A 25,912-nucleotide genomic window follows, 5' to 3' on the forward strand; every position below is an offset into this window, starting at 1 on the left:
AGGTGCCTGTACACAATTTCTGGATTGAGGTTCCTGTACACTTGTGTGAGGGTCTAGGCTCATCTGCCAGGGAGACCCCTCCCCTTCCTGCTCTCAGCCTCCAGCCCCCATCTCCAGCCCTTGTGTGTGAATGCTCAGTCGTGTCTGACTCTGCGGCCCCACAGACGATAGCCTACCAGACTCTTCTCCTAGCAAGAATACTGGAGTGAGTTGCCATTTCCTTCACCAGGGGATCTTCCCGACCCAGGGGTTAACCCTGAGTCTCCTGCGTCTCCTGCATTGCAGGCAGATTCTTTACCGTGGAGCCTCGGGCAAAGCCCCTGTGATGGAGGCCTTTTTTCTGACGCAGACATTTACAGGTTCTGGACATCTGTGGTACACTAGAAAAGAGCCCAGGTCTTGAAATCAGACAGACCTGAGTTCTAGTTCCACTCTGACACCAGGTGAGGGTCCTTGTGCAAGCTGAGTTAAATTCCTCACCTGTAAAATGAGGATAATACCTGCTTCAGATTGTGGTAAAGAGGATTGGAATTAACTAACAATGTGGAAGAGCCTAGCATAGCACTCAACCCACTAGGCATTTGACAAATGTCATTTTTGTCCCTTACATGACAGCAACCACGACCTTTTCACCCAACTTAGTGCTTTGCAGATATTCTCAATTTCATCACTTACCTCAAGCTTATAAGATTGATATTCTTACTGTGTACTTAACTTTATATGTCAGCCCGGTTGGGCCACATTGCCTGGATATTGGGTCAAACATTACTCTGGATGTTCCTTTTTTGGGGATGCCATGTAGCATGTGAAATCTTAGTTCCCTGACCAGGGATTGAACTTGTGCCCCCTGCCATGGAAAGGAGGTGTTCTAACCACTTCACTGCCAGGGAATTCTCACTCTGGATGTTTCTTGAGGGTGTTTTTGAATGAGATTTACACTTAAAATAGGAGTAAAGCAGATTGCCCTCCATAACGTGGTTGGCCCTCATCCAATGAACTGAAGGACCACATCGAACAAAAGACTGACCTCCCTAGAGAAGGAGGGAATTCAGTGGCAGATAACCCTGGGACCTGAGCTGCTCTGGTCTGCTGGATGCTCTTGCTGGTCTGTGCTCACGTGGCCTGGAACCTGGCCCTTTCCCCACTGTTCCCAGCTGTGGTCAGGATGAAGTCAAGACAGAGGAAGATCTTTCAGATTTTGGGTTTGCCAGCCTCTACAACCCATGAGGATGGTCTTGATCCCTGTCTCCTGTATAATGTCACGAACCTCCATCCATAGTTCATTAGGCACTCTGCCTATCAGATCTAGTCCCTTAAATCTATTTCTCACTTCCACTGTATAATCATAAGGGATTTGATTTAGGTCATACCTGAATGGTCTAGTGGTTTTCCCTACTTTCTTCAATTTAAGTCTGAATTTGGCAATAATGAGTTCTTGATCTGAGCCACAGTCAGCTGTTAAAGTGCTGCACTCAATATGCCAGCAAATTTGGAAAACTCAGCAGTGGCCACAGGACTGGAAAAGGGCAGTTTTCATTCCAATCCCAAAGAAAGGCAATGCCAAAGAATGCTTAAACTACCACACAATTGCACTCATCTCACACACTAGTAAAGTAATGCTCAAAACTCTCCAAGCCAGGCTTCAGCAATACGTGAACCATGAACTTCCAGATGTTCAAGCTGGTTTTAGAAAAGGCAGAGGAACCAGAGATCAAATTGCCAACATCCACTGGATCATGGAAAAAGCAAGAGAGGTCCAGAAAAACATCTATTTCTGCTTTATTGACTATGCCAAAGCCTTTGACTGTGTGGATCACAATAAACTGGAAAATTCTGAAAGAGATGGGAATACCAGACCACCTGACCTGCCTCTTGAGAAACCTATATGCAGGTCAGGAAGCAACAGTTAGAACTGGACATGGAACAACAGACTGGTTCCAAATAGGAAAAGGAGTATGTCAAGGCTGTATATTGTCACCCTGCTTATTTAACTTATATGCAGAGTACATCATGAGAAATGCTGGGCTGGAAGAAGCACAAGCTGGAATCAAGATTGCCAGGAGAAATATCAATAACCTCAGATATGCAGATGACACCACCCTTATGACAGAAAGTGAAGAGGAACTAAAAAGCCTCTTGATGAAAGTGAAAGAGGAGAGTGAAAAAGTTGGCTTAAAGCTCAACATTCAGAAAACGAAGATCATGGCATCTGGTCCCATCACTTCATGGGAAATAGATGGGGAAACAGTGGAAACAGTGTCAGACTTTATTTTGGGGGGCTCTAAAATCACTGCAGATGGTGATTGCAGCCATGAAATTAAAAGACACTTACTCCTTGGAAGGAAAGTTATGACCAACCTAGATAGCATATTCAAAAGCAGAGATATTACTTTTCCAACAAAGATCCATCTAGTCAAGACTATGGTTTTTCCAGTGGTCATGTATGGATGTGAGAGTTGGACTGTGAAGAAAGCTGAGCACCGAAGAATTGATGCTTTTGAACTGTAGTGTTGGAGAAGACTCTTGAGAGTCCCTTGGACTGCAAGGAGATCCAACCAGTCCATTCTGAAGGAGATCAGTCCTGGGTGTTCTTTGGAAGGAATGATGCTAAAGCTGAAACTCCAATACTTTGGCCATCTCATGCGAAGAGTTGACTCATTGGAAAAGACTCTGATGCTGGGAGGGATTGGGGGCAGGAGGAAAAGGGGACGACAGAGGATGAGATGGCTGGATGGCATCACCGACTCGATGGACATGAGTTTGAGTAAACTCTGGGAGTTGGTGATGGACAGGGGGGCCTGGCGTGCTGCGATTCATGGGGTCGCAAAGAGTCGGACACGACTGAACGACTGAACTGAACAACCCCATGAACCAAGACCTTAAAATAAACTTCACACATGTATCTTCTACTGGTTCTGGTTCTCTGGAGAATTCTAATACACCTGTTTTAGTGAAATGAAATGGGGTAAAATGAAAGAGAGGCTAAAATAACCTGCTTGGAATTATAAGGGAAGGCAGAGCTGCAGTTGAAGTTCAGCTCTATTTGCCATGATGCTTAACCAGGGTAGTTACAACGCAGCACCTGGCCCCCGCTGCCTCTGGCCTCATGGCCTCACACTCTTCTGCACGCTCATCCATTCCACCCCAGCCCTTGTGCGTCTCCTGTGACACCTCACGGGCTTTGCACATGCTGTTCCCACTGCCTAGAACAGCCGTCTGGCCGTTATCTACACTTCTCTCTCCATCCTTGGTCTCATTCAGGTCTCCATGCAGACGTTTCCCTTTCAGAGATGCCCTTCTGACCCTGCTATATAATATGGTACACTGTCTTCCTTTAGCCCCTCACTTGGCTATATTTTTCTTCACAGAATTTCTCACTATTTGATATATTCAATAGGTGTTTCCTGTCCGTCTCCCATCATTTTGTTGAAGCAGCTTGTTTTCACTGCAGGCGTCATTGAAAACAGAGATTTTGTCCCTTTTTAGTCACTAGAATACTGCTTGATGTATAGTATAGGAGGTGTTCCATACACGTTTGTTAAAAGAATCAAGAACCCAGACTTCCCTGGTGGTCCAGTGGTAAGACACCAAGCTCCCAATGCAGGGGACCTGGATTTGATTCCTGATCAGGGAACTAGATTCCACATGCTGCAAAGAAGACCTGGTGGAACCAAATAAGTAAAACGAAATTAAAAAAAAAAAAAAGAATCAAGCACCCTACTAGCCACACACCATTGTCACACTGTGCGCTCTTTGCTGGAATTCAGCCTCCAGATTACATTACGTCCAAGCTGCTGGATCCTCAGAATGTCTCTCTCAGCTGCCAGGCCTGTTCCTGTGTCCCTCCTCCCTCAGGCTATCATCTTTTCCCATCTTGGTCTCCTCTGATTCGCTGACTCTCTCGTTCCCTTCTCCAATCAGCGGCACAATCTCTGGCCCATCATTTCCCCTGAACGCCTGGCTGTGATTTCGTCTGTATGTGTTTTTGTTGATTGCATGTCTGTCTGTCCTGTCACTCCAATGGAGCTGCAGGTGCCCTGGGGACGCTGATGGAATCAACACAGCCTAATCACCTGGAAACTTCCTCAAGGACCCAGTAATCACCATGGCACCTTTGGGCATCCAGAAAGCTCGGCTGCCTGACGGGACACACACCACGACCTCCCACTCCTCTAATGGGGGAAGCTGCTGACCTGAGGGACCAGCCTCAACACAAACACTTTCAAGGGGTCTTTCTTAGATCACCTGACCCTGGCCAGGCTTTCCAGCCTCACCTCTTGCCACTCTTCCATGAAGCAGTCTTTGTGCCAGAGATGGATTACTCACTATGAACTCAAGCCTCCCAGCCTTTGTTCAGGCTTTCCCTTTGCTTTGTACACTCCACCCCCAACCCCTACTTGAAGTCTCTTACTCATCTTTCCCATATCACCTCGGGCTTCAGGGCCTCTTTTTTAGAGGCTCATGCCTTCCCCCAAACAGTCAATCCCTTCCTCTGTTTTGCATGTAATTTTGCTTATTCTCCCATCATTAGTGTACTTTAGCATAAAGGTTCCAGATTTACATCTCTGGAATTTATGTCTCTCTGAAACTAAAGCTTGCCAAAGGAGAAAACTCCATAAAACATGAGAAAACTGAAGCTGAGAGAGGTTAGGCTACTTGCCCAAGGTCACATAGCCAAGTAAAGGAAAGAGCCAGTTCCCAACCTCAGGACTTCTGGACTTGAAAAGCTCAAACTTTTAGCCCGCAAGCTGCACTGCCTTTCCTATTGTCAACTTAAAAAACAGTCACAACCTCAAAGTTGAGAGTTATGTTTTATTTGGTGAGAATTTTTAGGACTTCAAGCCCAGGAGACAGAATCTCAAGTAACCCTGAGAGAACTGCTCTGAGGAGTCAGGGGAGGAGTCAGGTTACATCGATAACTGCAACAAAGGCCAGGTATTCTGAACATCAAAATTATTTCTTGTGAATTAAAGAACCAGATACCTCAAGTGAAGGAATTTAGTGCTTTTCTATATATGGGAGGGTGCAACAGTCTGGGCTCATTCCTTTCATATGGATCTCAGCTATCTGGGGCCAGCATCCCGTGTTGTTCACATCCTGAGTCCCTCAGTGCTCGCTGCAGGGAGTGGTTGCAGCCTGATGTCTGCCGAATCACAGGTACTCTCCTTCTTCGGTGCCCTAGGGGCTCAGAAATTACCATTTGGAGGGCTTGCGTTGCTGATGACTGTGACATCCTTGTTTAGTGATGTGGCAGCAAATATTCCATTTCTCAATACCCTGCCATAATCACTTGTATTTGTGGCCTGCTGTGACTGCAGAAGAGTGATGATCTGCAAAAAGATTGAAGAGAGAGGAGCTGGACCATAAGAATCTGCTGGCTTTTGTCCAGTGCTATACAAAGCCAAAGACCCCATGTCTAGCAGATGGGAGTCTCTGCAGTAGTTATATTTCCTGGAATCAGGAGAGCTGGGTCAGTTTTCCTGGAGACTATCAAATGCTAACCTGTCCTTTCTTCTGCCCCCCATCCTACATTTATAGAAGCCCTCCGGGTTTCCCACACTGTGCTTGGTCCTGGAGTTGCAACGTTCCTAGGTGGGCCAAGCAAAGAAACGAAACATCTACAGCTCAACATGGTAAGTGCCATCTATGAAAGAGAGTCTGTGGAAGCTCAGAAGAGGAAGATGGTGTCTAACCAGCAAAACAGGGTTGGAGTGCAGGAAGGCTGCTTGGAGTGAAGGAGGAAACAGACAGAACAGGCTCCGTCTTGAAAGCAGGACTCCATCTTGGGCCGGACTGTGGACTTTGAGCTATATGCCCAGTATCTATGGAAACGACATACCAACTGGAAAACCAGGCCCCCCTCCACCCCTCGATGGAAGAGCCCCAGGGCTCTGTCCCCTAAAAGAATACCCGTATTATCTGTGTAACCAAATGGCATCATAAATTCTATTATGCTTATTGGGGTATGACCACAGGCCTATTGATAATTGTCCACTGTTAACTACCTAGGCTTAAGGCATATGAATCAGGGTTAACTTTGTTTTTTGTTTTTTTTTAGGATTAACTTTGATTGTATCTTTCTTTTCCTTTGTTCAGACTAGTTTCAGGGAATTTGGGGAGGTGGGTTTGGGCACGTACACTTAGGGTATATAAGGTTTTCACAAAAAACTGGTCGGGGTCCTTGGCTAAGAGGAGACTCTGCCTTGGGCCCGCGGGTGTAATAAACTGCACTCCACTATCTGCATCATCCTTCTGAGTGAGTTTGTTTCCTGGAAACCGTGGCTACAACAGGAGGACATGATGCCTGAGCTGGACATTGAGAAATATGTAGCCACGAAATATGTATGCCAACCGTGGCATATTGAGTGTTTCACTTCCACATTGTTTTGTTTAATGCACTGGGAATTTATTTTAATGTAAGCCATGAAATTAAAAGACGCTTACTCCTTGGAAGGAAAGTTATGACCAACCTAGATAGCATATTCAAAAGCAGAGACATTACTTTGCCAACAAAGGTCCGTCTAGTCAAGGCTATGGTTTTTCCTGTGGTCATGTATGGATGTGAGAGTTGGAATGTGAAGAAAGCTGAGCGCCGACAAATTGATGCTTTTGAACTGTGGTGTTGGAGAAGACTCTTGAGAGTCCCTTGGACTGCAAGGAGATCCAACCAGTCCATTCTGAAGGAGATCAGCCCTGGGATTTCTTTGGAAGGAATGATGCTAAAGCTGAAACTCCAGTACTTTGGCCACCTCATGCGAAGAGCTGACTCATTGGAAAAGACTCTGATGCTGGGAGGGATTGGGGGCAGGAGGAGAAGGGGATGACAGAGGATGAGATGGCTGGATGCATCACTGACTCGATGGACGTGAGTCTCAGTGAACTCCAGGAGTTGGTGATGGACAGGGAGGCCTGGCATGCTGCTATTCATGGGGTTGCAAAGAGTCGGACATGACTGAGCGACTGAACTGAACTGAACTGAAGATGTTAGGTTGAAATCTAACTTACTTTTTCAAATGCTAAAGTGTTAGGCACTCAGTCATGTCTGACTCTTTGCAACCCCATGGATTGTAGCCCACCAGGCTCCTCTGTCTATGGGATTTCCCAGGCAAGAATACTGGAGTGAGTTCCCATGTCCTTCTCCAGGGGATTTTCCTGACTCAGGGATAGAACCCGAGGCTCCTGCTCTGCCGTCAGATTCTTTACCATCTGAGTCACCAGGGAGGCCCTTCAAAGGCTAAGCTTGTGGCAAGTGTTTTCCAAATAATTTATCTTTCCTCACTTGAGATGCCATTTCTATCATATGCTGAAATGGTATATGTTTGATCTTTTTTTTTTCACTTTAAAAAAGATATTTAGTTTATTTTTGGCTGTTCTGGGTCTTCACTGTTGCACATGGGCTTTCTCTAGTTGAGGTGAGTGGGGGATACTCTTTACTGAGGTGCTTGGGCTTCTCACTGTGGCGGCTTCTCCTGTTGTGGAGCACAGGGATCAAATTGGGTGTCCCTTGCACTGAGGTGGATTCTTAACCACTGGACCACAAGGGAAGCCCATTTCTTCACTTTTTATTTTGTTCCATTGATCTAGGTTGCTGTTATTTAGTCGTGTCTGACTCTTTTGTGACCCCATGGACTGTAGACCTCCAGGGTCCTCTGTCCATGGGATTTCCCAGGCAAGAATACCGGAATGGGTTGCCATTTCCTTCTCCAGAGGATCTTCTGGCCCAGGGATTGGACTCGTTTCTCCTGCATTGGCAGGTGGATCTTTGCCATTGAGACACCAGAGAAGCCCCTTGATTTAGGTAAGAAGATGTGCTACCTTAGTGGCAAAGTTAGGAGGCTCTATGGTCTGATTATCTGGGGCGTGCCCCAGTTTCTTCATTTGTGAAATGGAGATAATAATAGTACCTACTTCATAGGGTAGCTGTGAAGATTGAGTGAGATTGTGCATATAAAGTACTTATTAGAGTGCCTGGCACAGGGTAATCAATCAATGAATGTCAGCTGCTATGACGATACTATCTGCCCATTCCTGTACCAGTAACTGAGGAAGATGAAATTACTAAGCACAAAGTTTTGAGTCAGTTGCAACAGTCTGCTACTTACTACCTGCGTGACCTCAGGCAAGTTACTTACCTTTTACCTTCTCTGCTTTGGTTTCCTCATTCATCCCTGGGGATATATTAATAAAAGTACCTATTGCAGCCTGCTGTGAAAACCAAACATGCAATGTCAGATAGGACATGATACATAATAGCCCCTCAATGAATGTTTAATCTTCTGCTGGTTATTATTATGGCATTATAATTTATTAGCTGTTTTCATGTGTTGTAAGGCAAGCTCCTTCTCATTATCTTCCCCCTCCAAATTTTCTGGGGAGTGGCAATCTTTCAAGGCCAGATCTACTATGGGTGAACAAGATAGAATTTCTGGATCTGTAAGGCTGATGCCTGCCTCTTGAACTGTGTTGAAAGTCAGTGTGACTAGTGAGGTCATGAAACCAGTAGGATTTTGGGAAGAATGGAGAAGGGAGTTGCACTGGGCCTTTGAAGCTCATATGGCAGGTTTCTGAAAATATTTTAATTTTGCCTTAATTTTTACTTTAACAAAGGAATTTGCATATTTTCAAAGGCCATCTAGTTCTATAAGATAGTCAGTGAAAAATAGCAGGGATTTCTCTGGTGGGCCAGAGGCTAAGACTACAATCTCATAATGCAGGGAGCCTGGGTTCAGTGCCTGGTCAGGGAACTAGATCCCACATGCCACAACTAAGACTCGGCACAGCCAAATAAATCAATGAATATCTTTAAAAAAAATAAAGGAGAGAAAAACAACAGTCCCCTGCTCCATTTTCCTATCTCTATACATATACTTCTCCATAAACCGCTCTCAAGTTTCTAGGATGCTTTTCTTTCGTACTTCCCTCTGTATTTCTAAATAACACACTCATGCTATTATTTCTTTTTTTCTATTTTAGATATAATCAATCAATTGCCTGCCATGGAAAATGAGGATATAGTTCTCTCTAATCCTGATTCCTCATATACTCCCCTCCCCCACCCTCTCAATTTAAATATATTCCAAAATTTTAGTTAAATCAATGCTTGTGTTTACATTATTATGGCTGTGAAAATATTCTACACATTGAGTCACACACAAACACTCAGTGTTTGTACTAAGACTGTGAATCTGTAAAAACTGATTTTGTTAATTAACCTTGGGGACGTGGGGCTGAGAAACTCCATTCTCTAAAATCATACAGTCACAACTTTTCTATTTGAAATCAGAAAGTGAGAATGGGACATATCCGGCTCTTGCTGGAGGTTTAACCTGTGGTGATTACTTTGATACAGAGAAGCAGCCTCAATTTCCAACCTAGGTGCTAAGCTTCAGATATCGGGGTTTTGGACATATCATCCCACACTTATCTTAATTATGTAGTTATCTATTACATAATTATCTAAACTTATTTAACTTAACTTTGTAATTTCCAAGTGGGCCCACAGTTTACTTCTCAGTCCAGGCCATTGTTAACTCCTTCACTTACATCTGACTTGAACCTATCAAAATACTACTTCATTTAAATATCATCTGAACTCAACTGTTTCCCATATTCTGTAATGATTTGGCTTTTTCCTTTGTTTGATGAGTGGCTCCACAGTTCCTCTGGTTTGTGCTCTCTCTTGTAGCAGCAAGTGAATAAACCCAACTGTCCAATTACAGTTATGTTCTTAGTGGTCTTTATCAGACAGGCATTCTCTTTCTTTCCTTTTATAACTCTTTGTTTTCCCTGAAGTTGATAATTGCCTGACCTTTTCTTTTCTTTTTCTTAATATTTATTCATTTATTTGGCTTCACTGGGTCTTAGTTGCAGCAAATGGGCTCTAGTTTCCTGACCAGGGATCTATCCTGAGGCCCCCTGCCATGGGAGCACAGAGTCTTAGCCACTGGACTACCAGGGAACTCCATGCCTGACCTTTTGTTTTTTTTATTGTATAACTGGATCACTTTTTAAAAAAATTTATTTATTTTAGTTGGAGGCTAAATTACTTTACAATATTGTAGTGGCTTTTGCCATACATTGATATGAATCAGCCATGGGTTTACATGTGTTCCCCATCCTGAACCCCCCGCCCACCTCCCTCCCCATCCCATTGCCCAGGGTCATCCCAGTGCACCAGCCCTGAGCACCCTGTCTCATGCATTGAACCTGGACTGGTGATCTGTTTCACGTATGATAATATACATGTTTCAATGCTGTTCTCTCAGATCATCTCACCCTCGCCTTCTCCCACAGAGTCCAAAAGACTGTTCTATACATCTGTGTCTCTTTTTCTGTCTCGCATATAGGGTTATCATTACCATCTTTCTAAATTCCATATATATGTGTTAATATACTGTATTTGTGTTTTTCTTTCTGGCTTACTTCACTCTGTATAATAGGCTCCAGTTTCATCCACCTCATTAGAACTGATTCAAATGTGTTCTTTTTAATGGCTGAGTAATACTCCATTGTGTACATGTACCACAGCTTTCTTATCCATTCGTCTGCTGATGGACATCTAGGTTGCTTCCATGTACTGGCTATTATAAACAGTGCTGCGATGAACATTGGGGTACATGTGTCTCTTTCAATTCTGGTTTCCTCAGTGTGTATGCCCAGCAGTGGGATCGCTGGGTCATATGGCAGTTCTATTTCCAGTTTTTTAAGGAATCTCCACACTGTTGTCCATAGTGGCTGAACTAGTTTGCATTCCCACCAACAGTGTAAGAGGGTTCCCTTTTCTCCACACCCTCTCCAGCATTTATTGCTTGTAGACTTTTGGATCACAGCCATTCTGACCAGGGTGAGATAGTACCTCATTGTGGTTTTGATTTGCATTTCTCTGATAATGAGTGATGTTTTCTTTTACTTGGTTTTCTATATACCTGCCATGAATTCATCCCTCAGATTCTGAAAGCTGTATACACACCTTCTCTTAATACTCTAAACACACCAGGTGATTGCTCTGTCCCCACAAGTGTTTTCCCTTAAAGACACCTTCCTGGAGCACTTCGTCCTCTGGCTCCAAGTCCTACTGGTTGCTCCTTTGACTTTCTCTTTTAAAGTATGACAACCCTGTTCTAACACCTATCTCAGAGCACCACGTTTAGTTGTCAATGCATCTGTTTTCTTAATTCCTGCTTTCTTCCCACCACCAGAGAAGGGGCCGTGTCTTGACATCTCTATTTCTCCAAAGCCTAACGTGACGCTCGAGAAACGTTCCACTGAATGAATGAATAAAAAGCGTAAATAAGTGAATGAATGAATGAGTGGAATTTTTGAGCAAGAGAAGTGAGTTTGCTGCTGCTGCTAAGTCACTTCAGTCATGTCCGACTCTGTGCGACCCATAGATGGCAGCCCACCAGGCTCCCCCGTCCCCGGGATTCTCCAGGCAAGAACACTGGAGTGGGTTGCCATTTCCTTCTCCAATGCATGGAAGTGAAAAGTGAAAGTGAAGTCGCTGAGCCGGGTCCGACTCTTCGCGACCCCACGGACTGCAGCCTACCAGGCTCCTTCATCCACGGGATTTTCCAGGCAAGAGTACTGAAGTGAGTCTGCTGCTGCTGCTAAGTCTCTTCAGTCGTGTCCGACTCTTAGCGACCCCATGGACTGCAGCCTACTAGGCTCCTCCATCCATGGGATTTTCCAGGCAAGAGTACTGGAGTGGGGTGCCATTGCCTTCTCCGAAGTGAGTTTAAGAGGAACGATATTACATCCCCACCTTGTTGCAAGACTTAAGGGTGTCTTTAGGTTGTCTACAAGCCCCACGCCAGCTTTGAGCGGGGTCTCAAGGGAGAGAAGCAGCACTGAAAGATCTTCCGGCCCAGGCTGCACCTGCAGCAGCAGAGCCTGCTGAGTGCAGCTTAGGTCAGCACCGTGGCCGGGCACCCCTCAAGGACTACAACTCCCAGAAGACAGCGCGGCGGCGGAGCGCGAGCCGCGGAGGATTCCGGAAGCTGACGTCGGCGCTGTGTGGAGCCGGGAAGACGCCGGGCGGCTAGGTAAGTGTAGGTGGAGGGCCGATTAGGGAGGGCGGGAGCGATGGGGCAGTGGCCCTGAGGTTAGGTGGTATGGAAGGTGGGTGAGGGAGAAGGACAGGGAGTGGTCTCGGATGAAGAGCAGGTCGCGGGGTGTCAGGGACCTCGAGCTCTGCTTCCTCTTCCCACAGTGTCCATGACGAAATTAGCGCAGTGGCTGTGGGCGCTGGCTCTCCTGGGCTCCACCTGGGCGGCCCTGACCATGGGAGCCCTGGGCCTGGAGCTGCCTTCGTCTTGCCGGGAGGTCCTGTGGCCACTGCCCGCCTACTTGCTGGTATCTGCCGGCTGCTATGCCCTGGGCACCGTGGGCTACCGCGTCGCTACTTTTCACGACTGCGAGGACGCCGCCCGCGAGCTGCAGAGTCAGATCCAAGAGGCCAGAGCCGACTTGACCCGCAGGGGACTTCGCTTCTGACACCCTAAGTCTGATTCCCTCCCGGACAGCCTATTCTCCCATTCCCCATTAAAGGGCCAGTTTATTTTCTAAGCTTGTTTGGTTTGAGTATGGATGCTGGGAACAGATGTGTACTAATGTTGAGAGGCTCCTTGAGGCTCTCTCAGCCTTTATCTTTTGTATTTTGCTGGTGCTTCTTCCTTTTTGCTATGAAGGAGGCACAGATCCCCTTTCTCAAGATCTCTCAGAATGGAAAAGTCATTTCACTTTCCTGGTCTTTTTAGCCCTGTTAGGAGAGATCTGTTGAAGTCTGTTCTTCATAACACCCAAGCCTAACCCTACTAGTCCAAGAGCAACTGTGAATCAGACAGGTGCTCTACCCTTTACCAAACTAGGTGGATTGATTATCCCTGAATATAGAAGGAGCCTTGATGGGCAGGGGTAGGGAACAGTTTATTTTAAGGCACATTCTAAAGATTTCCCCCCCACCTCCAAAAGTAAAAAATAAAATCTTGGGGAAAAAAAAAAAGTGAATTCATATCCCAGGTTCCATCCAATCTTCTAACTAAAGCTCTTTCTTTAGTCCCCGGATTCTCAAAGCATTCTCTTTTCCTTTACCACAAACCACTGCCCCTGTGGAGCTAACCAGCAGGAGCGGCTGAAACAAGGAAGTTTCTTTGGTAATAGGTTGGTATTATAGGTGCCCAGTGGTCAGGTGAACTCCCTCAGGTTTGTAGAAGCTGATAGTTCCTGTCTCGTTCCTGGGGAGTACTTCCAAAAAAGCCAGAAGCGAATGAAGCTGGTGAGAATTCCTGGAAGGTTGGGCACCTGAAATCACAAGGGCTGCTGTGAGGAGAGGAGCTGCTTCTCCACCTCATACACACCTGTCACCCTGCCCTTGTTCTGCTTACCACAATGTAGGGATCTCTTAGTCGAAACCCATAGAGTGTCCAGGAGGCAGAGGTGAGGAGGGTGGCAATGGTGAGTGAAAAGGAGAGACGCTGGGTTGATTTAGTACGAATGACCTTGGCCTATGGGAAAGGATGAAAGATACTCCTAACCAGGCACATGGTAAATCTCCCACTTTGCCCAGAATTTCCTCAAAAAAAAAAGGTCAAACAGCCCCCATGATCTTCTGTTACCCAACCTTTCCCTCCTGTCTCCCACTCACCCAGCCCCACTGCCCTTTCTCCTTCCAGGATTTGGGTCTTCCCTTCCTCTAGACTGAAAGCAACAGTCTCTGTCTGTGGGAGATTTATCTCCCTTACCTCCCCGGACACCCCCACTCACCAAGTCAGCTAGTGGTGAGAGGTACATACTGATGGTGAAGACACTGCAGAAGAGGCCCAGGTGCTGAAGCCGCATCTCAGGGTCGGGCACCAAGAGCCAAAAGTAGGCAAAACCCAGGACAAGGACCCCCAGCAGGGTTGTAGTCTGAAGGAGCACGGCACGCTACAGAAGAGAGAGTAGCCGTACTTCTGGATGTGCCGGGAGCCCTCTGACTCTGCTGCTGGAATTAATTCATCCTGCCCTCACCCATGCTCCTGGGGAGCCAGCCTTTGCCTAAGCCTCCAGTATGGCACTTGCCACAGCCTCTTTCCCACAAGTGACTTCAGAACGGGTCTGATCTACCCAAACCCTGGAGGTTTCTAAGAGAGGGAAAGTTATCTTTTTGGGGGTGAGCTTGCTACAGAGTAGGAGCTTAATGCTTGTGTGAATGGGGAAGCAGAGCTAATCATCTCACTCGCAGCCACTGGCACTGACTTTGAAGGAACTGTGGAGACAAAAATCTCTTTTCACTCTGTTGGGCAGCAAGGCACTTTCAGGCTTGGCAGAGCTATCAGCTTTGCCAGAATGGGGACAATATGTGAATCTCAGAAGGCTGACTTTATGGCGGAAGGAGGACTGCAAGGCTGAAGGGGTCTTCCGGGAAAAGGTGGCAGTGCCAGCCTGTTATAGTCTTCTAGGAAAAACAGTGTTTGCCTTGCCAGCAAGGCAGGGCAGGGCGTGCAGCAGAGGAAGGGCCTCTACCTTCCGATGGCAGTAGTGCAGATACACCAAGATATACAGAGTCTGAAGCACAGCACCCACGGCGTTGACGATGATTAGCGTCCAGTTTCCCTTCAAGGCCCCATAACTCAGCCAGCTCAGGTTGCTGCAGGGTGCAGGGGAGGGACATTGTCCCGCGGGGTTGAGTGTGAACGGGGGCGGCGGCGGGGGGGAGGGGGTACCCAAGGGGGCTCGTCCACATTCCTCTTCACCCCTCCCCAGCCTCCCTCAGATAGCCTTTACCCCCCAGCAGGCATCGCCCCCTCTCACTTGACATCCGTGGTGAGAAAGGGCAGGAACTGGACACTGTCCACGCTCCGGGTCATCCGCATGTGCTTGAGGTCCGAGCTGTAACGGGGCCCCGAAGGCAGGGGGGGAGAGGTGGAAAGGGAGAGCCAGGCTGCTGGGGAGTCGAAATCCCCGATGCCTGTCATCCTTTCCAGACAACCGCAGATCCCCAGCCCTACCCTCAACTCCCTGGCCTTCTCTCTCAGGTCAAATGACCAGCCTTGCCCTTGTACCCCGTTCCCCTCGACCCGATTCCACTTTGATCCTAGGTTCCAGATGTAACCTGACAGAGCGGCCACGTCTCTGTCCCCTCTCTCTCCTTTCCTGACTTCCTGGTCCTGCCCCAGCCCAGCCCGTCCGCTCTCTCACAGGCCGGTGGAGAACATGCCGAGGGTGAAGAGCACGCAAGCTCCAGAAAGAAGCGAGTCGGCCAATCCGCCCGCCTCCATCCCTCCCCGAGTCGCAGATCCCGCTCTCCGCGCCCAGGGCCAGCTAGCAGGATCCGGAGCCCCCGACGCCGGAGCCCCGCCCCTTCGCGCCCCTGGCTCCGCCCCTGCGCGCTCGGCGGTCCCCCCGGAAACTGAACCGGAACCTGGCCCACCCCTAGAACGTCAAGCACGAGCTCAGGCCCCGCCTCTCCGAGGGCTTGTCCCGACCCTGCGCAGCGTTTAGGGTCTTCACGTTGCCGTTTTCCGTAAGGCCCCCTTCCTAAGGCTCCGCGGGTTTGTCCCGGCATCAGCCGCTCCACACTCTGTGCTTACTCCTTGGATCACCTAGACCCCCAGCTTCAACTTTTTCCCCCTGGCCCGCGAGCCTACGTGGTAGAACTCGAAACAAAAGCTTGCTAGGCAGACTTCAACATGCTTCCGATGCAGGACCCCAGCTCACAGCTTCAAGTTGGCCAGAGTTTGGGAGATTTTCCCCCGTTTGCTGAAGCCTGTTTCCGGTTTCTTCCCTAAATAACTGGAACTGCCAGGAATCACCGAGTCTTTGTGAAATGCCCTCCCCCTGCAGCCAACACTGCCAACTTTCTGTGACTTGGCGAATCCACTGGCCAAATGTATCACTGAGCCCCCCCGCCCGCCTCTCGCCAGTCCAACCAGCTTGCTGCTGGGAACTTTCCCTCCCAGCCTCCCACACGTCTTTGCTGGTGGGGCTGTGAGGCGGGCCGCATGCCTCAGCTGGCGTTCCAAGCGGCTGCCTTGACTCACCCAACAGCGTGAGTACCTGAAGAGTAAGTATGCCGAAGCCCAGCGCTGAGAGGGTGGGAGTGGGGCAGCGGTTGGACAGAAGGAACTTCCAGAGTGGGGTGCAGCCTGGAACTGCTGTAGGGAGCACTCCTGTCCTGGACAAACCTCAGAGGAGGAAAACACCCACCCTTATGGGCTGGTGAAACTCATTATTTCTGGAGAGAGGAAAAAAACTTCAAACCCTCTTGCTACTGATACAGTGCAGAGCCTGGCAAGTAGCAGGACTCAATGGTCATAAATTAGGAAGGAGGGGCAGAAAATCATGTCCAAAAAAACAAACACATTCCTTTATTTTGAGACAAAGAACACTGTATAAAAAAACTCCAGTTGTAGAAATCAGCATAGACACACATCAAGTTCATATACATTCCGTACTTGTGGGCCCTGCCCTTCAGGCTACAGACTAGGCATAGACTCTGCACGTGGGCACTGCCCTTACAGTTACACTTTTTTTTTTTTTTTTACAGTTACACTCTTAAGAACAGGTTGGCACAGCCCCCCTGCTGGTGCAGCTCTGCGGAGTGACGTCCCAGGATGAGAGAGGATGCAGTGTCTGACTACAGACCTCCCTGTGGCAGCTCCACAGAGGCAAGTTCTGGGGGAGATGCTGGGTCAACCCAAGCAAGCATGCTGCTTTTGTCCCTGGCTCCCAAGCAGCAAACTGTCTCTTGCTCTTCCTTCAGAGCCATCCTGGCTCTCAATGGGAGGGGCATCTTTGCCAAGCTCAGTGTCCATCTTGTGACCCCCAAGCCCCTTCCAGTTCGGCTCCCACGGTGCCCTTAGGAGGCCATGTCTGTCCAGCTTGTTTCTTTGGCTTAAGGGCAGGAATGGCAGAGAGAAGACTGTCTCCACTTCTTTGTCCATCCCTCTGACGCGGACGTGGGAATGGCACTGTCAGGCTCTCTGACCTCCTTAGGGTTGAAACCCTAAATATCGACCCGTTTTGCGGCTGCTGGGGGGCAGCTTGAGCATGTGGTGGGAGTGGTTCCCAGGACTGGGGCCTTGGGAGGGGCCCCAGGTAGGTGAGGGAGGCCCGCCTGCCTCCTCAGCCTGGTTCCAGTCTTTACAATAGATGTGGTGCACACCCTCACGGGATTTGCAGCAGCAGGAATGGCAGGAGCAGCACAGCCCAGGCTAGTGGGAAGAGGCGAGGAGCGGCGCTGTGCCCGATGCTATGCAGAACCTGCACCTCCGGGTCATCTGCAAGACGAGAGGGCAAAGGCCTCCCAGGTGAGTGGCCCTACTGCTGGCACTGGCCCACAGTCCAGCGAGGTTCCCTCTGCCCCTGCCTGGCACAGGAGTCACTTTTTATACCCAGCCTCTTCAAGCAGACCCCGTTTTGTGCCCCAGGCCCAATTTGCTCCAGCCACCTACCTGCTGGAAGTCTCTTCTCTTGTGCATTGGGATGAGCCTGAGGGCTGTGAGCTGAAAGATAAGGGTGGTCATAGGTCAGGTAACTTGGTACACACAGGAAGCAAAGGAGTGGGAGTGCTGGCTGGACTGCGCAACGGGATTTCCCAACCATCCTAGATCTCTCGACCTGGCCCATGACAGGATGGAGAAAGAAGGCCCACAGGACCCTGACACTCACTGATTTTGCCAGCGATCATCACCTTCAGCCTCAAGCAACGGTCTTCCTGGTGGTGGATGGGCTTGGCTACAAAATAAATCCAGAGAGTTTTAAGGAAGGGAAACTTTGTTGGAAGAAAATATAAGCACAAATGCCTCTGGCCCTGCTTTCTCTTGGTCCCTACTCATTTTAATCCCTCTCCTCACTCTGATCTTTGATTCTCACCTTCCCCACTTCCCCAGAAAGTTTTTGCCCACTTTCTGCCCCAAGTTCAATCCAAATTCCCATTCTTGGGAATAACTCTTGACTTTCGAAGTGATGATATAAAGAACATAGACACTGTCCCTTCCCCACAGTCCGTTCTCCACTCCTCCTAGCCTGAAGTTGGGGTGACCGGAACAATATGCTCCACTTCCCCAGCCACCATGTCCTTGCTCTCCCTAAGCCCCCGATAGGGTGAGGCCTGGATCCATTCTACACAAAGTTGATCTTATAGTTCCTAAAATCTGCCTTCAGGATAAAGTTCTTAGCACTTCTTGGGTCCCCATGCCCTAACCTGTGTACTTCTCGAGGCTCCTGTCTCCCCACTTCCAAGTGTCCCTCCTGCTCCAGTCAGTCTGAACCATTTGGAGTTCCCTGAGGATGTCATGCTATCTTTGTACATGACCTCTTGTCTGCAGCTCCTCTGCTTGCCCTAAGCTCTTGGGTCATCTTCCCCAGGAAGCCTTCTATGAGGTGCACCCCCCTCCCCTAGACTGGCAGGTGTTCAAGTCATTTTCTCAGGGCCCCTGAGCTCATAGCTACCATATCGCCCTGTTCTAATGGTATTAATAGATGTACGTCCCTTTCTAGATTCTGGAGGACAGAGACCCTGCAGTGTTTTATTTATCTCTGTGACTATAGTGCCAAGCAGAGTGCCCAGGACACAGTAGCTCACTCTGCATTTGTAATGGGAATGAAGAAAAATAGAATTCAGGATTGGAAGGGGCTGTCTGCTGCTTGCCCCCCCACTAAGCATGTACTGAAGCGTGTACGTCATGTCAGGTGTGTCCCCGAGTACGTGGACCTGTGTGCATGCCTCCCGGGCACTCACAGATGTAGTAGTAGCTGTGTCCCTCTTTGAAATCCTTGCTGAGGGTAAACCCTGTGAAGCGGTGGAACTTCTCAGACAGCTTCTCCGGGCCATGCTTGGCTTTGGGACTCTTGCAGAACCAGCGGGCATGGTCCTTGGGTTGGGGTTGGCACAGCTGGTACTGCTCGTGCTCCACCAGGTACAGTGTGTACTGCTCCATGGCCGCATCTGGCACAGAGTTATCCTCGTAATGAGGACAGATGATGTCCAGGTAGTCATCTATCCGCACATGTACTGTGTAGTCCTCATTCCAAAACCTGGGCATGCGCAAAGGTGGAGAGAGTGGGCGGTCACTCAGAAGCCAGGCCAGAGCCTTTGAGCTTCCGAATACTTACATGACCCCTCACATTTCACACTGGACCCTACTCCAAAGATTTCTTAAAAAGTCTCAACTCCTAGTATTTACTGATCTTGATCTCTGATATATCTTTCCACTATCTCCAAACATTCCCCCCACCATCATTGTCTGCCACTAATCCTCTAAATAGCATCCACTTGGTATCTTTCAGGTACCAAAGCACTTCCCATAACCTCCCTGATATTTACCCAAGGATGGGCTTCTAAATATTTCCTCAGCAATATTTCTCCAACTCTGTTCTTCCACTTGTTCCTTTAAATGCTGTTAGGCTTCAATCTGAGACCCTACTGGCCCATTCAGTAATCAAAATCCACGTAATCTTTTCTCTTTCCCATGCTAGTGCTTGGCACCCAACGATCTGTTCTCACTTTTCTTACTCCTCTCATTTTCCCCTTGACCCACTGACTGTATCTCGTATTGTTCAACTTAACTTTTCTCCCAATACCCAGGACATCCACGCCCACAGATAATGCCCAGTCCTTTTAAGTTAAACTGCTTTCATCAATTCTTCCAGTCCCCTCAAATCCCCCCTCCTCAAATCAGTGCTCAGCTCTCTTGGTCCACTTCTCTCAAAGCACCCCAAAACCTCTCTTGTCCTTTTGTCTCCAAAAGCCATACATTCACCTCCTGTGAAATGAGCTTTAGAGAAGGTCCTCCTTCTTGCCAAGGTGGAGCCAGCTCCCCTCCCCCAGCCCATTCCCCCCAGGGTCCACAGGCTCCAGCCTGACTGCCCACAGGCCCCTCCCCCACCCAGCTCTAGACACCTGGCTCCAGTCTGGGTGGGGTCCTGGGGGAAAAGGGCCTCCCCACCTCCTGCTTCCAAGCCGGTCAGCTTCTCCGAATCCCCCCAAACGCTGCCAGCTAGAGACTCAGCAGAGTTGGCTGCCAACTTGCTTCAAACCAAAGCCAGGGGCATGGGGGTGGGGTGGGGCGGGGGTTAGGCCAAGAGGCCTCTAAGGTGGGCACCCACTGCCCAGTCAGCATGACCCTTAAGAGGCCTGGCCCTACAGGAGCATGCTAGCGCACTGGCTAGGCTTACCAAGGCCCTTCCCCCACTCTGGGGAAAAGAGAGAGAGAGAAAGAGGAGCAGAGAGAGGCTTTTAAAATTCCTCTCTGGAGAGATAAACATAGAAGCCATTTCAGAACAGGTATTTCAGCTCTGGGCCTGGCGTCTTTCCTCCATTCCCCGTGACGGGCACTGACTCATTCCTCATCTACCTCTGCCACCCGCCCCAGTATTCATGAGAACCTGTAAAAATTTCCCTCATCAAATGTGGTCAGCCCCCAGGACCCCAGGATGGCCCAGTGCCCACTTCAGGCAAAGGGAGCTGACAGGTCTGAATCGGAGGGGATGTTCCTGTCCCTGGAGTACTAAGGAGGCCAGCACACAGTTCAGGCGGCACTGCCCTTCTTCCCACGCTGCCCCCTGCCTGGGGCCTGGAGATCCCAGGGCTGATGCCCACCGCCCTGAGTCACCCCTGCCAGCCTCACACCCGCCCAGCTCACTGCCACCTCATCTTTACCCTCGGGCTGGGCCTGGCTTGGCTGCTTGTGGGCTGCTCTGGGCTGGTTTTCCTTTAGTCCTGGGCAGAGTAGTGTGTGTGTCCAGATGGACAGGGCAGAAGCTGAGTTGGGTGGGTGCACCCATCACCCTCCTCCTGGGGGTACAATCTGCTTCACTTAGCACTCCTTTGACTCTTGCTCACTATCTGGGAAAGGGGGGCAGCGGCGTCAGGGAAGGCGGAGAGGGGGGGCAAGGAAGAGGCTCCTTCCTGAAAGAGAGGAAACCTGGGAGCTTGGGAACGGAAAAGGCCAGGGTCCTCCCCCTACTCATGGCTTCCTGTCCCCTCCTCCTCCTGCAGCCAACACCTGGGATGGGCATAAACAGGGACTTTGCTCTCTCCCTCTAGGACAAGACTGGGTCAAAGAAGCAAAGAACAGACCGCAAGGGGTGAGATGGGGGAGCGCTGACTACAGTCCTATCAGACCCATGGGCAAGAGGGCATTGCCCCCTTGGCTTGGCAGGTAGCTGTCTGTTCCCTCCCTCCCCAACAGACCCCCCACCAGGCAATGCTGCCCCAAGGTCAGAGGAAACTGGCACAATCTATTTCTCAAGGGGAGTGGGGGGTAGGCTGCTGGGGCTGGGGGTGGCCCAGCTGAGTGGAGTGTTTTCCCTGATCCCAAGTTGCCCAGCTCTCCTCTCCTTACTCCACCCTACCCACCTCTCCTGTTTTCCCACAGATATTGTTCCCCTAACTTCAGAAAACTCAAGAACAAAGAATCTGATGGGAGCTTCTTCCTCCCAGTACCATTTGCCTCACAGCCCTAAATCTGCCCAGGAGAAATTAACTCCTTCCTGCCCAGAGCCCTTTGTAACCCTTTTAACCCCTTCCTGTCCTCCGGAACCATCCCTATGACCTCTGCCTCTCCCCTTCTTTTCAGTTTTACTACCTGAACCTCAGACACAGGTGACTCCTTCAAGCCTACCCACACACAGCCTATGCCTCACTCCTGCCACCTCAGAAGATCCTTAGGGGGGGCATTCCAGGGACACCTTAAAATCAGAATAAACACTGAATTCAGGCAAGCCCAGGTCCCTCCTGAAGGGTCTTTCCAGGATTACTGTAAGAATTGTTCTTACTCCGGATGTCAAGACCTGTCAGTGTAGGTAAATGCCCAAATACACAGAGGTCTTTGTGGTGGAAGGGCTTAGAATAAGAACCCTGAAGGTCAGAGAGAGTGCCCCTGCCAGAGGCAGGAAGTGTTCAGCATCGAAAGGACTAACAGTCTAAAGGATGTAGAGTAACAGACAAGTTACAGCTCAGTTTAGCTCAAGCAGACAGATCTTTTACTACACAGACACTCCTAAGACATGGGAGCAGACTAATCCTCAAGAGCCTTCCTTACCCTTCCAGTTAATCCCTCTTGGCTTCCCCCTTGCATACGTCCAGTCTCCTCCCTTTGGTTATGGCGGGTCCAAAGCAGAGCCTGTACCCACCACCAATGAATGAAAGGGAATGCAAACGGGCATACACTCCGAGGCCGATTGACAATTGTAAGTCATATAACAGCAGGCTGTGTTGTTTTTGTCTTCCCGTAATTTGGTCTGTTACACTTAGATGTAGAATATTCATAAGCTCTTACTGGGCTCCTAACTGCCTAAGGTTACTTGGAGAAGCCCCTGTGGTTATTTTGTATCCACTGTGTGCCTAGGGCGCATGTGCAGGCGTTGAAAGGTCTCTGTGGTTTTTTTGTAGCACATCAGTGAGCTCTCCTGGGTGTGTCTGGGATGGATTTTAGAGATCAGCTTGCATCCCTTTCAGCGACGCCTCCCGTTGTTGCTCATGTCTAACTTCCCACCTAACAGAAGTAACAGCTGTAGCAGAGGGAAGGAAAAGAGGGGCAGAGACCGTACGGTGCAAGCAGATGCCGGCAGGGCCCTGCCCTGGGGTGGAACTCCCGGTTATGGGCGAGAAGAAAATCTATGGGAGCCCTCCCGCCGCTGGTCACCTCCCCAAGACTCAGGTTAGGGGCCGGGCGGGACAGTTAACCTGGAGAGGGGGAGCGGTGCCAACCGGGCGTCCAGGCTGTCGGCCGGTGACTCGGGCTTACTTGGGGTTTGAACTGTTCCAGAAGACGGTGTGGCGGTTAGCAGCGGCCAGACTGCAGCACAGACCCAAGAGAGAGGCCCAGAAGAACTCCATAGCGCGGGGCCTGGCCAGGCCGGGCGGGGACGAGGGGGTCCTCCGAGTCTGGATTCCCGCAGGGTTTCTCGGCAGCGCAGTCAGCACGGCGCTCGCAGCTCTGGCCCCTCCGCCGCGCGACTCCGCCTTTTGGGCAGGCGCCGCCCGACACCCCGCCCCGCCCCCGCCCCGCCCGGCGCGAGGCTGCCCGGGGCTTGGGGGCTGGGGAGGTGGAGGAGGGGAGGGCAGGGGGAGGGGAGCGGAGCGCGCACCTCTGCTTGGTAAATCTGCTCGGCGCTGTGTTTGCTCACTCGTGGGTCCGCGTGAAGCTTTGTGGGTCTGTGTCCCGGGCGCAGTCGCGTGCGGGAGAAGGGAACGCATTCCACATGCGGGTCTGCGAACTTGCGGGTGCCTGGCTGGCGACGCGGCGCGCCGATCTTGGCGGGTGCGAGGTTGTGGACAGGTCCCGCGCTTTTCCCGAGCCTTGTACGCCCGGGCTCGGGCGCCCGCGTTCCCACACTTTCCTCCTACCCACCCCCTTCCCGGACTCTGTGCTCGGCTGCCCCTCCCCACACACGAGGCTGTTTGTTTTTGTTGGGTTTGTCAATGTTGTCTTTGTTCGGGAGATTGTGTCATCGCCTAGATGCCGGGAATAAAGTGCGACCCTGTGTGTGATCAAGTGTGTAACGTGTGCGGCTAGGGCTAAGGGCGCCTCTGACCGTCAGTGCCTGTGAGAAGGAGGAACAAGGGATCGTGGGCCCCCGAGGGGGTTCGCTCTTGTTCCTAGGGCTCCAAAGGGCACTAGTGACCTGTGTGTGTGTGTGCGCGCCAACACGTGTGTACCATGAGAACAGACTTTGAACATGGACTGAGAATCTCGGCCTGAAGGGTGACAAACTGAAACCACACATGTGCAACTGGCATGTGTAAATACGTGTGATGGCGCGCAAGCGTGAAAGCGTTTGTGAGTAGTATCACAGCCGCGTGTGGGGAAGCGTGTGAAACTTTGACGAACGTATGCTAATGTCTGTGAACAGTGTGTGAAGAGGAGGGGGAAACGTGCACTAGCAAGCCGGGGCTGCGGGTTGAAGGCCTGGAAACGGTGTTTGTGCGCGGCGTCCCAGGCTGGGCGGCGGCTGTGTCTGGCCCAGTTTGGGCTGGGTCTTCCAGTCCGTCGGGCCCCAGTATCCAACTCGGCCCCCTCCCCCCGAGCCGTGTAAACAAACCCGCTGGAATTCGCCTCTCGGGGCTCCTCTCTCCGCCGGGGTCTGCTGCCGTCTGGAGCTGGGGATTGGGGGGTGGGTGTCTGCCTCACAGCTCTCGGGGCGGAGAGGGCGGGCAGGTGTTTGATTAGGGGGGTGTGTGTGAGAGAGAGAGAGAGAGAGAGAGAGAATCTGGAGCTGGAGGTCCCAGTGCTGTGTGCCTGCGTGCCTTTGGTGGTTCCTGTGTGCGATTGTGTGACTCTTTATATGCCCGCCCAGAGTTGATTTTGAGAGTCTGTGTGCACCCCTGGCCAGCCCTTCCACGCGGCTGCGCAAAGCGGGAAGCTGCAGACCCGCCCCCCCTCCGCCTCTCCCCGCTCTTCCCAGAGAAGCTCGGGCCCAGCTTCCCCAGTTCCCAAGCTGTTTCATCCTCTTCTTTTACGGCCAGGCCTGGCCACAACGCCTGTAATTACTGGGGCTGTGTGTGTGTGTGTGGGGGGGGGGGGTGGTGGTGCCGGGACGCCGCGGCTAGTCCGGCGCTGACCCCTGCCGGGGAGGAGCCTGGGGTTGAGGGAGGGCCCGGGCGGATCCCACCCCGCGTGGGGCTCAGGCTGCTAGAGGCCCGACTCATTTCGATTCGTCGCGCGTAGGATAAATATTTACCTCCGCGCGGATTAGGTATTTGGCCGGGTAACCCTACGGCCAGGTCCGGGGCAGGCTTTGTGCAAGGCCCCCACCCCCTCGCACGCACCTGCCCCAGGCGACGTGCCCGGCCACGCGTTTATCCCAAGTGCAGCCACCCCTCCCGCCGGGGCCGAAGTCTACCCGCCGACCAGCCCCAGGGCAATGCACCTCACGCGCGTTTTGCTCACTTGGGAGGACACCTGGGTGTCGTCCACTCACGTGTCCCCGGCGAGATACTACCCCCCCCCCACCCCCCGCTCTTGTCCCGTAGGCTCGAAGTCCCACGAGGGCAGGGGTTTTTGCTTGTTCACTGCTGTATTGCCAGCGCCCGGCATAGCCCCTAGCACACGTAGTAGGCGGTCAAGAAATATTTGTTGAGTAAGTGAAATCACTATTCAGTATTACTTCTGCAAGACGTACTTCTCTGAAAAGAAACCAGAAAGGTTAGAGAAGGAAGGGGTGATGGTGATTCTTCAGAGAGGGTGGTCCACAACTGCCCCCTGGAGGAGGAGGTTTGGGGCACATCCCCCCTCCCCAGTTTTTTTGACTGGGATTTCTGGGCGGGAACGTGTGGGGTCCCTGGGCTGCGCAGCTCAGACCGGGCAGGTTCGGGCTCGCTCGGCCCAGCCCGGCGGGGCCACGTCCGTTCCCGCCCTGCCTGCGTCTAGGACTGGAGCAACCCGGGTGGAGAAGAGGTGGGGGGAAATTCTGGGCACACGAACGGAACGCGGAGCCCTCTTTCCCCAGCTTGGCACTGCCCCCCAACATTCTCTCTTAAGGGTTGGAGCTCATCACTCTTCTATTCCTGGGTTTGTGGGTACGGGGATCTTTCATGCGAACTAATGGGGCGCCTCTAGATCCTGGCTGTTGTGATGAACACAGAGGATAAGGGTGCGTTTAGGATAAAACCGTTGCCCTTGGCTAATTCTTAGGCCACTAGGGGAACCAGACAAGCCACCATTTATCAGCAAACTTGCTAAGTGGAAAAGCCGAGATTGCAGAGCCACAATGCGCACTTGTGCTGCCTGGACACTTCGAGAGCCGCTGCGACACCTGGTGGGCTGGGAGGAAAGTTGCAGGCACTGAGCGATCCAGACCGAGACGGCAGAAGGGACTTTGGCTCGGAGACAGACCTGCAGACCAAGTTAGCCCTGTGCCCTCCCTCGTCGCAGCCCCCAGCCTGCCCAGGCGGGTCTAGTCTTGGTTCTTGCTTTGGGTTACCTCT

The 25,912-nt window shown here is 50.8% G+C and overlaps 3 protein-coding genes and 1 long non-coding RNA gene across 4 annotated transcripts; 2 read left to right on the forward strand and 2 right to left on the reverse strand.

Annotated features, from left to right (window-relative positions):
* The first annotated feature begins 11,940 nt into the window (after positions 1-11,940).
* Positions 11,941-12,564, forward strand: DPM3 (dolichyl-phosphate mannosyltransferase subunit 3, regulatory). The gene is made up of 2 exons (XM_061404102.1): positions 11,941-12,041; positions 12,209-12,564. Exon 2 carries the CDS (start codon positions 12,214-12,216, stop codon positions 12,490-12,492), a length of 279 nt encoding a protein of 92 aa, XP_061260086.1. The 5' UTR covers positions 11,941-12,041; positions 12,209-12,213; the 3' UTR covers positions 12,493-12,564.
* A 341-nt stretch (positions 12,565-12,905) lies between these two features.
* SLC50A1 (solute carrier family 50 member 1) lies at positions 12,906-15,789 on the reverse strand. Its single transcript, XM_061404086.1, is given in 7 exon segments — positions 12,906-13,238; positions 13,240-13,299; positions 13,383-13,502; positions 13,762-13,923; positions 14,503-14,626; positions 14,791-14,868; positions 15,178-15,789. Coding segments are annotated over 7 exon segments (666 nt in total). The 5' UTR covers positions 15,258-15,789; the 3' UTR covers positions 12,906-13,196.
* Positions 15,790-16,323: 534 nt separating this feature from the next.
* On the reverse strand, positions 16,324-24,356 carry EFNA1 (ephrin A1). Its single transcript, XM_061404095.1, has 5 exons — positions 22,731-24,356; positions 18,722-19,017; positions 17,650-17,715; positions 17,433-17,483; positions 16,324-17,258 (listed from the first exon to the last, which is right to left on the reverse strand). Exons 1-5 carry the CDS (start codon positions 23,180-23,182, stop codon positions 17,146-17,148), a joined length of 978 nt encoding a protein of 325 aa, XP_061260079.1. The 5' UTR covers positions 23,183-24,356; the 3' UTR covers positions 16,324-17,145.
* Positions 17,198-17,795, forward strand: LOC133239835 (uncharacterized). Its single transcript, XR_009733997.1, has 2 exons — positions 17,198-17,288; positions 17,589-17,795. It is a non-coding gene; the product is annotated as an uncharacterized LOC133239835 (long non-coding RNA).
* Positions 24,357-25,912: the final 1,556 nt, after the last annotated feature.

Source organism: Bos javanicus, chromosome 3, assembly GCF_032452875.1.
Source record: "Bos javanicus breed banteng chromosome 3, ARS-OSU_banteng_1.0, whole genome shotgun sequence".
In the NCBI taxonomy this organism is placed as follows: Eukaryota; Metazoa; Chordata; class Mammalia; order Artiodactyla; family Bovidae; genus Bos; species Bos javanicus.

Bases quoted from the DNA above. Each gene is read 5' to 3' on its own strand.
- DPM3 (XM_061404102.1), top strand. From the start codon at position 12,214: ATGACGAAATTAGCGCAGTGGCTGTGGGCGCTGGCTCTCCTGGGCTCC.
- EFNA1 (XM_061404095.1), bottom strand. From the start codon at position 23,182: ATGCGTTCCCTTCTCCCGCACGCGACTGCGCCCGGGACACAGACCCAC. The intron at 19,018-22,730 runs GTAAGCCCGAGT...GCGCATGCCCAG, and splicing joins TGGAACAGTTCAAACCCCAA to GTTTTGGAATGAGGACTACA. The intron at 17,259-17,432 runs GTAGGTGGCTGG...CTCGTCTTGCAG, and splicing joins AGAGAAGAGACTTCCAGCAG to ATGACCCGGAGGTGCAGGTT.